This window comes from Melozone crissalis, unplaced genomic scaffold, assembly GCF_028551555.1.
Source record: "Melozone crissalis strain CALT ecotype California unplaced genomic scaffold, PUWL_Pcris_2 ptg000023l_1, whole genome shotgun sequence".
Classification (NCBI taxonomy): Eukaryota; Metazoa; Chordata; class Aves; order Passeriformes; family Passerellidae; genus Melozone; species Melozone crissalis.
Window position 1 is genome coordinate 27,436,534 of NW_026535801.1, and position 13,215 is coordinate 27,449,748.

At 46.2% G+C, this 13,215-nt stretch overlaps 1 protein-coding gene across 5 annotated transcripts in view; it reads left to right on the top strand.

Moving 5' to 3' along the window:
• BIN1 (bridging integrator 1) overlaps window positions 1-13,215 on the top strand; it is an 85,135-nt gene that overhangs the window by 34,236 nt on the left and 37,684 nt on the right. For all 5 annotated transcript variants that reach the window (XM_054278518.1, XM_054278519.1, XM_054278522.1 and 2 more), the window contains exons 2-5: window positions 2,830-2,910; window positions 7,425-7,479; window positions 7,905-7,999; window positions 9,802-9,897. In XM_054278518.1, coding sequence (XP_054134493.1) covers window positions 2,830-2,910; window positions 7,425-7,479; window positions 7,905-7,999; window positions 9,802-9,897 — 327 coding nt within the window. The remainder of the gene's footprint in view (window positions 1-2,829; window positions 2,911-7,424; window positions 7,480-7,904; window positions 8,000-9,801; window positions 9,898-13,215) is intronic.

Below are 13,215 nucleotides of genomic sequence, written 5' to 3' on the forward strand. Positions count from 1 at the left end.
AGGAGCTTTTTTCCTTAGAGATAGGCTGGGAGTCAGAGCTCTTTACAGTGCCCAGTGTTTTACAGAAATTGTGCGGAGCACCTCAGCACAGTGGAACAAGATTTTCCCAGCTGGCCAGATGATCCCAGACTAAGTGTGCCTGTTCCCCAAGGGGCTGTAGAACTGGAAATTAACTCCTTGGATATGATGGATGCAGGCATGTAGCTCCATAATGAATAGTCTGTGAGTGCTGCTCAGTGTTTTACAGCAGGAAGCACTGAGGCTGTTCTGAGTCTTTGACCCTGGTGACATACTCCAGATTCCTCCCAGTTAAATGCTCTCCTTCCCTCCCCTCCAGGCCTGAAAGCATCACATCTTTTGAACAGCCAGACAGATGCATTGCCCTGTAAAAATGTCCTTTGTATCTCCAGTAATTCTATTGATCTGCACATTGAGGGAGAATGTAATTCATCTTTGGAATTTACAGCTTGCATACTTCATTGTTATCAGTGATGGGTGCTATTGGTGTGCCTGCTCTTTGGACACCTAGAAAGTCACCCAGCAGGTGGGAAACCCCTGCTTCATACATCTGACAGCCTAGGGGAGTGCAGCTGAACAACATCTGGAGGAGATACCACTTGATGAGAGAGATGAGGCCATACTGAACTTGTGTCCTGCTGGCATGGCAGAGTAAGGTGTAACCTCAGCAGCAGTGCTGTTATGGGATGTGCTCCCCTTTGCTGGAGTGGATGGGCACAGGAGACACCGGCGTCTGGTGCACAGGACTCTGCCAGTACAAACAACATTGCTTCTTCTCTCTCCAGCAAGCTCTTACATGCCAAGGGTTTGTGAGGAAGAAGGGAATATTCATGCTGTCTGTGTCCTGCTGTGTAGATGGATTTACCAGGCATTTGCGGTTGCAGTGTTTGTTGAGTTGTACTCAAAATTCTGGTGGTCCTTGATTCAGCTCTTGGTGACAAAGAGGGCACTCTTTGTCTGTGTGTCCTTTTCCCTCCTTTTGCTGACACTGGAATACCTCAGCAATTTCTGGAGATGAAGAGAAGCTGTTGAACAGAGGGAGGATGCAAAATAGTGATTCCCTCCTAGACATTTAATTCCAGCTGAAATAAGGGGATTTAGGAGCTGAATGCTGAATGACTGCACTATTTATCAGATCTTCCACTAGAGTCTGTTACTGTGGTCAGGGGTGAGATGGGAATATCCATTCGTGTGTTGGGGAGAGAGAAACTGAGATTAGCCAAATAGGCATAACAGGTGTTCTCCACCTCAACAGTATAAAAAAACATGAGAATGGGCCAGTAGGTGCATGGCCAGTTGGGCTAAATTACTATTGTAGGTCACTTCAAATTGAAAATATTCTATTCTACATTCCGTTGCCTGATCCTTTTCAATTTCATTTTGGGGACTAATCATGAAAGACTGATCCCTGCCTTGCAGGGGAAAAATTCTCTCTCTGTTCTCTGAGAAGATCCTTGGGTAGCAAAGGCAGCTGGAGGAAACTGGTTTGGGTGACTGTCATGGCTCTCTAGCAGTCCCTCAGTCTGGGAACAGTTAGTAATGGTCTCCATGAAGACCTGGTGTCAATATCAGGGACCTGCTTTTTTTTTTGTCTTTATCTCCTTTTCCCGAAAAGGGGCTGAGCTTACAGCTGAGGTCTGTGGGTAAAGGGCTGTTCTGCTGTGCTCAGCAGAGCAAGGGGGACTCCAGCTCTCCAGAGCCTTCTGCCTCTTGGGCACTGGTGCCCTTTCCAGGCAGGGCTGCCTCTCTTGTGGAGGTGCTCCCTCAGCTCCCTTTCTAGCTCACCTCTGGTTCACCAAAACCTCCTGTGGCTGAGGGCTGGGAGGGCTTTTCTCTGGTTTCACTGTTCCTGTGAGACAAGGCTTTTTTTGCCCTTTTTTTTTTTTGCATGGTTAGGTTTTAGTTTTGATTTACAGAGATTATATAATCAGCCATAACCAATTACAGGGTATATCCCAGTCCCCCTGCAGCTGGAGTTGCTTGGGGCATGGCAAATAGCTGCTGCCCTCCTCCACAGGTTTGCCCAGACCTCTTGTGATGGATGTACCTGCCAGGCCAGAACATGAAATGCCGTTTTGTTCTAAGCCTGGGAGCAATCCACTTAGCTGCACGGAGAGGGAACTAAGAGAGAAGGGTGATAAGAGAAGTAGCCTGATAAGGATTTTTGTACAGGCTGTGGGGAGCTGTGCTGTGCAGGGAGGTGGCTGCTGACAGTCTCAGGAGTGACACTTGGCCTGAGTGTCACACCGATTAATGGTGTAAGGTCCCCAATGGCTCTCAGCACCAGCTCTTGTGAGGCATGGGCAGAGTGAGAAAAGGTGGAAGGAAGGTGGGACTTTCAGTGCTCCAGCTACTCTCCCTCCCTCCCTGAGATCACTGCACAACTCTCTCTGAGGCCAATCCTGCTGTTCTGGGAGCAGAACCCCACCCTGTCTGGACTAGGCACTAGTGTTAAATCAGGAAAAATGTAACTGCACAACACAAGACATATTAGGGATGTGGTTTGTGTCTTGCTGGTTCAGGAGATAACTGGATTGCTGTTGCCTTGTCTGCAAAAAAAAACATTAGATCAGTGAAAGAGAAGCCTCAGTCATGCTCTTCAGTACAGCAGAATGTAAGGAGTTTGAGTTCTTCCTGACTCATTTGTAAATCTGTTTTCAAACTATGATTGTGTGGAAAAATATTCTGAAAATCTTGAGCACAAGAATAAGGGTGACTTTTTACCTTTGGCCTCTGGACCAAAAACGTGCAGCTGTTTCTATGCTTTTCTGTATCTGTGTTTAAAGTCTCCTTTCTCCTCTCTCTCTGCAGGTCCTTCAGAAGCTTGGTAAAGCAGATGAAACAAAAGATGAGCAGTTTGAACAGTGTGTGCAAAACTTCAATAAACAGCTGGTAAGATAATTGTCAATATGTAATTGCACCCTGGGTTTCAGTATTAGCCTCCAGTCATCTGCTGCAATGCAATTAAAGGCCATTAAAATAAACAATGACACAGGCCTGTTGAAGTGACCCATAACTCGTAACTTCTCACTTACAAGAAATGACATTGTGACTTCCAGGGTCTCTTTCATGGAATCAGTGGGAGAATCATAGAACATGCTGAAGTCCATCAGGATTGTAAGTCCAGGTCCCTTTGCAGGACACCCCAAGAGTCACACCATGTGCCTGAGAGCATTGTCCAAATGCTTCCTGAGCTCTGTCAGGCTTGGTGCTGTGAAAATGTCCCTGAGGAGCCTGTCCCAGTGCCCAGCCACCCTCAGGGTGAAAAACCTTTTCTTGATACCCAGCCTAAATCTCCCCTCCTCAGCTTTATCCTGTTTCCTCAGTCCTGTCACTGGTCACGAGAGTGAAGAGATCAGTAAAAATAATGAAGAGATCAGTAAAAATAATGCTTGTTCTAGACTCAATTTTACAAGAAGAAATAGCTCGAGCAGAACACTTTCTTCAGTTAGCAGCTGCTTTGTAATCTAATTTTTGCTGCTCTGCTGGAAGCAGAGATATAAGAGCAACATTGTGTCACTGAATGAGGGATAAGTTGGGAAACAGATTAGACATAAAGTAAAATGGAACAAGGCAGTTTCAGTTTCCCAAGCACAGTGTAGGGCAGAAGAGACAGAGAAAGCAAATGGTGAAAAGGGAACATCCTTCCATGGCTAAGACCTAAATCTGACTTCTTCCCCATACTTGCACAATCACTGTGTCAGGCCTGAGTCATTATTCTTCTGCGTGTCTGCCTCATCCCCAGTATTTTAGGGCACAGAAATATTTTAACAGTGTAGCAATTTTTCCCTGCCCTCCTACTTCCACAGCAGTAGGTTTCAATCTTCAACTGGGTGTGTTTTGTTTTATTTTTTATCTAGAGCCTTCAGCCTCCTAGCAGGGAAAACACCAGTTACCTTGTGGATTTTGCTGGTGCTTGTTGGTAGGGGAAGCATTGCTTCTGTTTTGTGGCAGGAAATGTGTGCCATAGCGTAGTAACATTTATTCAGGTGGTGCTGAATAAATGTTACTCTTTTGTGGCTTGACACATTTAGGACCTTTTTCTAGAGCTGTTAGTGGCAGCTGCATCGTGTCTGTTGAGACTCAGCAGATGTGGTGGTGTTGCAAAACCAGCTGAGCAGGGATTTGCCACAGCTGAATGTAATGAAAATCCTTCAGTCTGGCTTTGACTTATGTGTAACCAGAGCTGATTGCAGATTCCTGGACACTAATGCTCCTTCTCTTGGCAGCAATAGCAGCTATTGCTCCAGAAATTCATGCAGCATGTCCAGCAATGATACTCTTTTGTAGACAGCAGAATATATTTTAACTGCTTTCTGACAATGTGACATTACCAGACGTGACTTTTTTGGTATAATTTTTAAGCAATTAAGAAATAACCTTTATAAATGAGAAATACAAAACCCCTCAGATTCACATTTCTAGCTGTGACTCTCTGGGATGCCTTTTTCAATTTCCAAAGCCCTAAGTTCCAGTGAGGAGCCTGTTAAGAAGCACTGCCTCTTGTATCCCTTGCATCTGAATTCTTTCTCCTTTTTTGTGGAGCAGACCATGAACTAAATTCTCCAAATAATTAATCAAAGAAGCTGGAGGCTGCTCTGCATTTGCTGCTTGGGGTCTGCTGGTTTTTCTTAAGCTTTCAGTTTCCCTATTACTAAAATAAATGCAGACAATGCCTGTTTTACAGGGCAGACCATGGGTGTGAGTTAGCTGGATTCTTAGGAAATCCAGAGCTGAGGGCTAGGGGAATAAAAAATTAGCTTTATATACATATATACAAACTTCTTTATATTTTTATATGTATTAGGTGTGTGTAGTATAGTTATCTTTGAGATTTCTGTGACCTTTCATTACAGTCTGCTCCAGTGGGGGGTGGAGGTCTGGAGGAAAGCTGACCTGTTGCTGCAGGCTGGTGACAGAACAGCGCTGCTCTCTTGTGGAACTGGCCAGGGTGTGAGCAGGCATTGACTTTGTTCACTGGCTAATTAGAGGCTCCTCTGACTCTAATGACTGTGCTGAATCACTTTGACACATGTTGCTGTGTGTGGTCTGCTGAGGAATGGAGTGCAGGTCTAAAAATCAAGTAATCATTTTCAACCAACGTGTTTGTGGTTCTCTCAAATAGTGGTTGAGTGGACATAAGGGAAGGCATTGGACTTCCTAACTCCGTCCATCAGGTTCATATAAGAGCACGACTCTGAGGTCCCTGAATGGTATGAACTTTTTGGCTCAGATGGATTTGCTTTGTGGCAAAAGAGCTGGACACAGCCATGCAGGTGCAGGGCTTGCCTGTGTCTCCTGAAGGCTTGGCAAGCAGCAGAACTGCCCCTCACTACTCCCTCATGGAGATTCTTTGGCTATTTACCTTTCCAAATGGCCATTTGAATGTCCCTCCTCCTTCCCTTTCCCAGTGTCACTTGTGTTCAGTCACTGGCACAAGGATCTGTCCTAGATGCTGACCTGGGAGCAAGAATCTGGCTATAAAGGTGCAGCTCAGCCCCTTCCTGAAGTGTGCCCGGCTTTGGCTTCTCTTGCCCTGAGCTGAAGTACTCACTGGAGGGACAGTGTGAGGCTGGTGGCAGCTCTTACACCTGGCACCAGGTGTGTTTCTACCTGGCAGAGCTGCTGGGTTTTGATACCCTTCATGAGCTGCCACTTGTGTGGAAGTTCTGGGCTGGTTTACACCTTTCACACCGAGCACACGAGAGGGAAGCTGCTGCTGGCACAGGCTGCACCCACCTCTGCCTGCACCACAGTGTGTTGGGCACAGCCCCTGCTGCAGGGCAGGCACTGGGACCTTTGCTGTCACAGGGTAGGTTCCCATTGCAGTTAGTAGCTCAGAGAGGGTTTCTTCCCTGACAAGAGCCCTTCACACCCAGCAGTTTCCATTTCAGCCCTATGTGGCAAAACAAGCTTAACAGCCTCTCTGTGGTACCCCAGGGTGGAGCTTCCCTCCCAGAGTTCATGCTCTGTGTTAACAGCTCTGAAGTTTTGCTGAGGGGGGGCTTACCTGGAGTTGTTGTTTCAGTGCTTCTCCTCCCTGTAATTATACAGTCTGCTCTTCCAGCCCTGCATTAATCTAATCTGGAACAGGACATATCTCCTGCCCCCTCTGATGTCAAATGTGCACAGCTGAGTTTAAACATCAGCAAGAGGTGACTGAGAGCACTCCAGCTGCAGGATGCAGCACCACTGGTGAGGATGCCTGGAGAGCACAGAAGGCTGGTTCTGCATTACTGAAATTGCATACTCCACTTTTCAGCCCTACCTTTTCCAGGAGATCTATCTAAAAATTAAGACAATTGTGGTGCTGGTTTTCTGCTCAGAGGATACTTTTGTCTCCCTGGCTTTGGAACTGGGTATTGAGACTTGAAGAGTTCTGAGTTTGGCTTGTGTCATTTGCTGCTGTGGCAGGATTAAAGCAAGCATGGACACAATTTTAGAAGTGGCTTCTGATTTTAGATGCTACAGTTTTGAATGTTACTGCTCCAGACATTGCAGTGCCCAAGTGTGTAGTGGGCAAGTTCTGCAGAGGACCTTCCCTGCTGACAGTTTTTGATAACCTCCAAATTGTGAGTTGAAATTTAGTTATTCTTAAAAATGATACAGCAGAATGATAATGTATCCATTGGTGGGACTTTGCATATCTTTTGCCAAACAAGAATGCAGAAAATAGAACCACTGCACCTCATAGCCTGCTGTCATTTTTCTCCTTCCCAGTTTGTGCCCCATTGAGGGGGCACCCCAGCATAATGACTTTTGACAGCTGAAGCCAACTCCAGAGACTGGGAGCTCACAGGACATCTTCAACAGCTGCCTCAGAGCTACTGACTTCAAAAGCAGATGTTTCCCATCACCTCTCCCACCACTCAGGCACCTCTGGTCTCTGAGCTCGTGCTGAGATCCTTTGTGTTCCCAGTGCAGCTGTGCTCTCTAAGCAGAGGCTAAATCTGCCCAGCTGTTGAAGTGGCAGTGATAGCATAGCTTTGTGAGAAATCCATCTGCTTCCAGCAGCATGGCCCAAATTGTTTTCCATGCCTCGAAAGTTCTGGATGAGGTCACATTTGTTCTTTTCCTACTGCCATCAGCAAAGGAAATGAGGGATTGGAAAAAGCTGGCCAGTTTTACAAACAAAGTCTTCTGGTCTGGGGAAGCATTGGGAACTGACCCAAAGAGAGTACAAGAGGAGAGGAGTTATGATTACATTTGCTGCAAAAGTCCTACAAGTTCCTAGAACACAGAGCAAAACAATACAAAAAAATGTGATGGCTTGAAGTTTCATGTGATCATAGGACTGGTGTGTAGCTTGTCTGCCAGACCAGTTTTCTTTGGTTAGAAATGCTTGAGTGCTTCTTACAGACTCTCCTTAGCTGCGAGAATAACTGGTGATCTCCTTACGTTGGCAGTCCGAAGGCACGAGGCTGCAGAAGGACCTCCGCACTTACTTGGCTTCTGTCAAAGGTAAGGTCTGCGCCTGCTGAGGTTTGTTCCCCTCCAGTGCTACCTCCCAGGGAGGTTTCTGCAGCCTTCCCCTCCCTGCTGTTTCCCCAGGCATGAGTTGCAGCTTTGTTAGGGGAGGAATCTTTCAGAGTCCTTTGGGACCAGTGGGGATGGGGCTGTGCTTTGATGCCAAACATCTGGTGGTGTCTTAGCAGATGGACCTCCACATGTTCTAGGGGAGGATGGAAACAAAGGGCTTGATGCAGCTGCACCCTTGTTCCTTTCTCCCTCTGGTTATCTTCCATCTCTGTGTCATCAAGGGTCACACATTTAGTAAGGAAGAGCTCAGCATCTGTTGTAATGCTCCTGTGCCTCTGGGTAAGGGTTAAACTGTGAGGAACACATTATTTTCTTCTTTGTCTGAACAGTTCCCTCTTCTTTCCTAGCTATGCATGAGGCCTCCAAGAAGCTGACAGAATGTTTGCAGGAAGTTTATGAGCCAGATTGGCCTGGGAGAGATGACACAAATAAAATAGCAGAGGTAAGACTTTGTCCAGGATGTGGGGATGTCCAGACTTGCTCTGTCAGCAGAGATGAGCTTTGGAAGCTGTGTCTGTGCACCACATTTCTTCAGGCATAACACTTTGCAGAAGAATTGGAGACAAACACAGCACTGTGAGGAAAGGAAGGCTGGAAGGATGTGCCCTGTATTTTTGTAGGAGATTGTTGCCAAATGCTTGTACATTACACAGAACTGAACACTTATGCCCAGAGGCTGTTTGTTTCCCCTGAGTGGCTAAACGGGGACAGAGGATTCCAACAGAAACTCAGGAGGGCCAGCTGGGTGTACTGCTTATGTTCTGTGTAAGAGAAAGGAGCAGATAAAACCATGGCTAAAGCTCTCAGAGCAGCCAGTTGTGTAGCTGCCACAGCCCCTCATGGCAGCACCACCAGCTGCCTTGTTCCAGTTGCTCCCTTGTTTGGCTGAGCCATGTGTCACCCCCACTGCTGGTGTTGTCATCCCTTGGCAAGGTGATGCCTGTGCAGCTCGCCCAGGTGTTTCCTGTGGAGCTCAGGGCCCAGCCTGGCATTTGGCAGCTTGGATCCCTTGGCCTGTGCCTGGGGTGGGTCCAGCTGGAGGCAGCAGCCTCTGCTGTCTTGCTCAGCTGTTTTGCTGAGCAACAGCTGTTCCTGTTCAGCTCTCTGGATTCATTTGCCATGAGGCTGCAGGACTGGGCTTATCTGCAGCTGTCTGTGCCATTGGAGAAGTGGTGAAGGAATAAATAGGAGAAGGATTCTTTCCTTCTCCTTCTTTCCCCAGCAGAAAATCTCACCTAAAATAACGTCTGTATCTTGCCCAAGAAATAATGACTTCAAAGCAGATAATTCAAACAAAATCTAAACATTTCCAGGTCAAATTTTTCATTAACATGGGAACTTTGCATTAGGAAGTACTGTTGCAGTAAATAATGGAGTTGTATTTCAGCTGATTTGACTTCACAGTCTCTCTTGGCCTTGTTTTTTTCCTGAGCAACTGTGCTGCCTCCTGAGACATTGACCCTTCAGAAAACTTGAGCCAGAGACATCAAAGGGGACATGAATCCTAGAACTAACTGTAGCTACCCTTTGGGTCTGCAAGAATATTTCCAGCTGCACCTTCCCCTTTATATCCTGGTTTATATTTTTCTTATGAAAAGGTGAGAGAGAAGAATTATTCCTGCCAAATAAAAAGCACAAAGGGGGAAGTTTTTCTGAATGTTTTAGCCAAAACCCTTTGTTCATGTGGAAAAACAGGAGAGAGGGTAATTTTCACCTAACCCCAGGTGTTGATAGGAAATTGCTCTGTCTGGGCTAAGGTCAAGGATAAAGTGGGCACAGCTCAAGGTGCAAGCCTTGTCCTCCATTGGGCTGTGGAGGCAGGAGATGTGAGGGCTGAAGATTGATAGTGTAGCTTTCTTTTGTTCATGGTTCTCCGGGAAGCTGTATTGTAATGAATAACAGAAAATGGTGCCCTGTGGTGTCTGGTATCCCTTTTTTGTAGCTGCTGGGAGAAGAAGGCAAAACCAGCTTGGCAATCACCTTCCATTGTAGAGATTTGAGTTTAACATTGCAGGGGAAAGATAGGGCTTCAAATGCATTTTGTCCTTGGAGAGGTCACCAGAATTAGCAGCATCAGACTCTGCCATTTCTGCCAAGATCTCTGTTATCATTAGTTTTCTAAAGAACTTACTGTTTCTTAAGAGCTCTGAATGCCCAAGATTGTTGGCTGTAGCACTCACAGAGAAAAACAGAAATGTGGAGCCCTGTGTTCTTAATAGTTAACTCATTACTTTTGTTTTTCAGAACAATGATCTCCTGTGGACAGATTTCCATCAGAAGCTGGTGGATCAAGCACTTTTGACCATGGATACATACCTTGGCCAATTTCCAGATATTAAAGTAAGATTCTCTTGGAGCTATTTGATCTTGAGACTCGCAGCAGATAAAAGCTCTGAGGATCAATTTCTTGTATCTGCTTTAGGAGAGTGTGTACTGGGCTTCTCCAAGGTCTTCTTTAAAAGCAGCCAAGATCTCTGCAGCTCTGGGTTAATTGAAAATGTCTTGTTCTAGTTTTGGGCTTAAAACAAGAGTGAAGAATCCAGGGGAAAGATGCTGAAGAGAAAATAGGAGTGTGAAACAGGAGGATCCATTAAATTGCCTATTGCATCAGAGTGCAGGGAGGGCAGTGTCAACAACAGCTCAGAAGATCTCAATCTCTTTTTGCCCTTTTGTCTTATAACTTTCTTGTAAGCAGAAAAAATTGAGGAAGCAGTTAGTGCCAAATGTACTTTATGAATAGAGGCTAGTGTGGAAGGCAAATTTCTGTGGGTCCTTGAAGTCTGCTGTGTTTGTACCAAGCTTTTTTCAGGGAAGGGAGAGTGCTGGATAGGTGTCTTTTTGGGAGAGAGTGTATCCAGGGATCAGGGTTTGAATGCTGGCCTGTGACCTTTCCTTCCCCCACAGCTATCTCCTCTCTATTCATTTTGGGGTTTTGCAGGAAATGTCTTCACCATATGGAAGCACAAGTAATGATATCACCTTATGGGAAGTATCAGCTTGGCTCCTTTCCAGTGAGAGCAGCCCTTTCCCCAGCACATGTCTCTTAGAACCTTTGTCAATATTTATTGCTTCAGGAGGACTGTGCTGTATCAGATGGGGGCAGGTCACAGGCTTGTAAAATGAGCCCTGAACAGCAGTGGCCTTGTCTCCTGGGACTCCCTGGGTTTGCTTCATTTTTCCAGCCTGTTCTGCCCCTGGAATTCTGGGGTGGGGAAGGGCTGTGGCTTTCCAGCCCCTGGAGGCTGTAGGGCTGATCTCTCTGGGGTGTGAAGCCTCAGTCAAAGTGCACCCTGTGCTGCTTCCTCAGCTGGATGCCTTACTTTGGGCTTGCTGTAGACTCAGGCTTTGGCACTCCTTTGGTCCAAATCACATTTTATCAGTTGTTGAACATTGCTAGCTACACAGAAGTATAGCTAGGCATAAAGAATTATCGTTCTTGAGATTTGCAGGCAAAAAAAAAAAAAAATTCCCTGTCTCATGTCATTTACAGAATATTTGAGTTGTTTTTTGTTGTTGTGGTATTAGTTTTCTGGTTTTTGTTTTCCACAAAATGAAATTTTCTGCTTTTCCTGGAATTCTGGCATGACTCTGGTAAAATGAGTTGATTAATGGAGAGAATATGATTTTAATTTTATTGTGAAAAGGCCTGTTTTTGTTAATAGCCTAGTAATTAAAATGTGTGATGAGTTAGATCATGCATGTGTTATTTTTTGTTACGTTCTAGCATGTTCTCAATCAATCTTTACTTGAGGGGGTGTAAAAATTCCCTTGGACTTTGTGGACTTGAAAAGGGATCCACAGCAGGAATGTGAAAACAGAGCATGCCTTTAGTAAGGAATTTTTGTGTGTTAAAGAAAATAATTTATCCAATGTTGGGTGTTAACCCCTGAACAAGGCCTCTATATCTTCTCTAACTTGAAAAAGTGCTTTAAACTTTCTTTGCAGATCAGTGTCTTTACTTCTTGGAGTAGGACTCTCTTGCATAACATTTAATATTTGAGTGAGTTTTTTGTTGGTTCTGCACAACATGCAGTAATAGTACAGGTCTCTGCAGTGACCCCAGAGAAGATAAATTACAGCCCAAGTTCTGAATAGCTGTGGAATTGGGGACGTTCTGTCTAGCACTAAAACTGGTGCTCTATTAGCTGTAAAACCAAACATCAGTAGAGAAGGACGTGGAAGGCAGAAGTTTTTTGTGGTGGCTTGGGTTTGTTAATTTGAGCCTCCTTAAAAAAAAAAAAAGGATTTGTTGCAAAGTAATGAAGTCTGCTGGAGTTCAGCTGTTACATTTGGATGATGGGGGTCCCTGCAGCTGTCCTGGAGTCATACAAGGGAGCCCTGAGCCTTCCTAACAATCCTGTTAGTGCCACTTCTAACAGGCAGTGGTATGCTCAGTGGTTACTCCAGGAGGGCTCACACCCTGTGTGTCTGTACCTTGCAGCATTTCCCTGTACTCCAGCAGAAACAGGGGGGTGGGTGTTAGAACTTTGGGAGCTGCATAAACATGGAGGGGTGACTTTGTTTGAAAGATGGGTGACATTGAATCAAACTTCCTGGTGGGTAGCCTGAAAACTGAAGTGTCTATGTGGCCATATCAGAGGTGGTGAGAACTCCAGCTGACCCGGGGGCAAAGTGGTATCTTAAATCCCAGATGGGGTCATGTTTCCTCTGGTCTGTTTGTAAGGTGCATTAACTTGCATCTCAGGTTGCTCTGCAGCTGGAAGCCCCCTCCAATACCTTGTCTCCTGGCTGGCACTGTGGTGTTTGGGAGGTGTCTCCTAGTGACCTCAGCTCTGGGGTGGCTCAGCTTCTTCGTGACTCCTCTCTTGGAGTGAGCTGAGCATTTAGAGGAGAGTTTGGGAGTGCATGTGGCTGAGATCCTGCAGCTCTGCTGTGACTCACCCAGAGCTGCAGCAGTGTTTGCTGGAGGAGCAGAGCAGTATGTGTGGGAGGTGTGTGAGCTGCTCTGGCACAGATCAGCCCTGAGCATGGCTCTGCAGCGTATCTGCGGGAGCCTGGGGAGAGGAAACCACAGCTCCCTGCCAAGGCAGGACAGAAGGAGATTCTGCTTTTGCAAGTAAATCCCAGTGCTGATTCCTCGTTCTGCACTGTGTCCCTGGGTTTTGTGGTTAATTAGAAATGCTCCTGGCTCTTTGCCATGCCTTTTCTCTCTGTTATCCAGCCTGTCTCTGGGCTGCTGATTACTGACGCTGGTCCAGGCTCTCTGATCCAGGGGGAAGTGTTATGGTAAGGTTGGGATGGTGTGTGCTCCAACCCAGATAGTCTGGGGTGCTTGCAGACAGTGTGGGAGGCAAGGGGCTGAGGGATGGAGAGTTCCTAAAATAGGGAAACCCGGTGGGCCAGAGCCTCAATAAAGTGCAACTCTGCTGAGAGAGAGAGCCTTGGGCTCCTCACTTCCACACAGGATCAGGCCACAGGCCTGACTGTCTGTCCTGGATTCTCAACCATGGATTTGTCAGGACTCCATTCCTAAATTTAAGTCTGGTACACAGTCAGCACTCTTGTTGTATTTATTTTGGCTTTAGTGTTGTGTGTTGGTGACCCAGGGCTGCAGGTTTTCCCTTGCACTTCCCTTGTTTGAATGCTGGTGACAGCAACCTCTGCCTTTGGCAGTCACCACCGTCTGCAGCTTCTGTC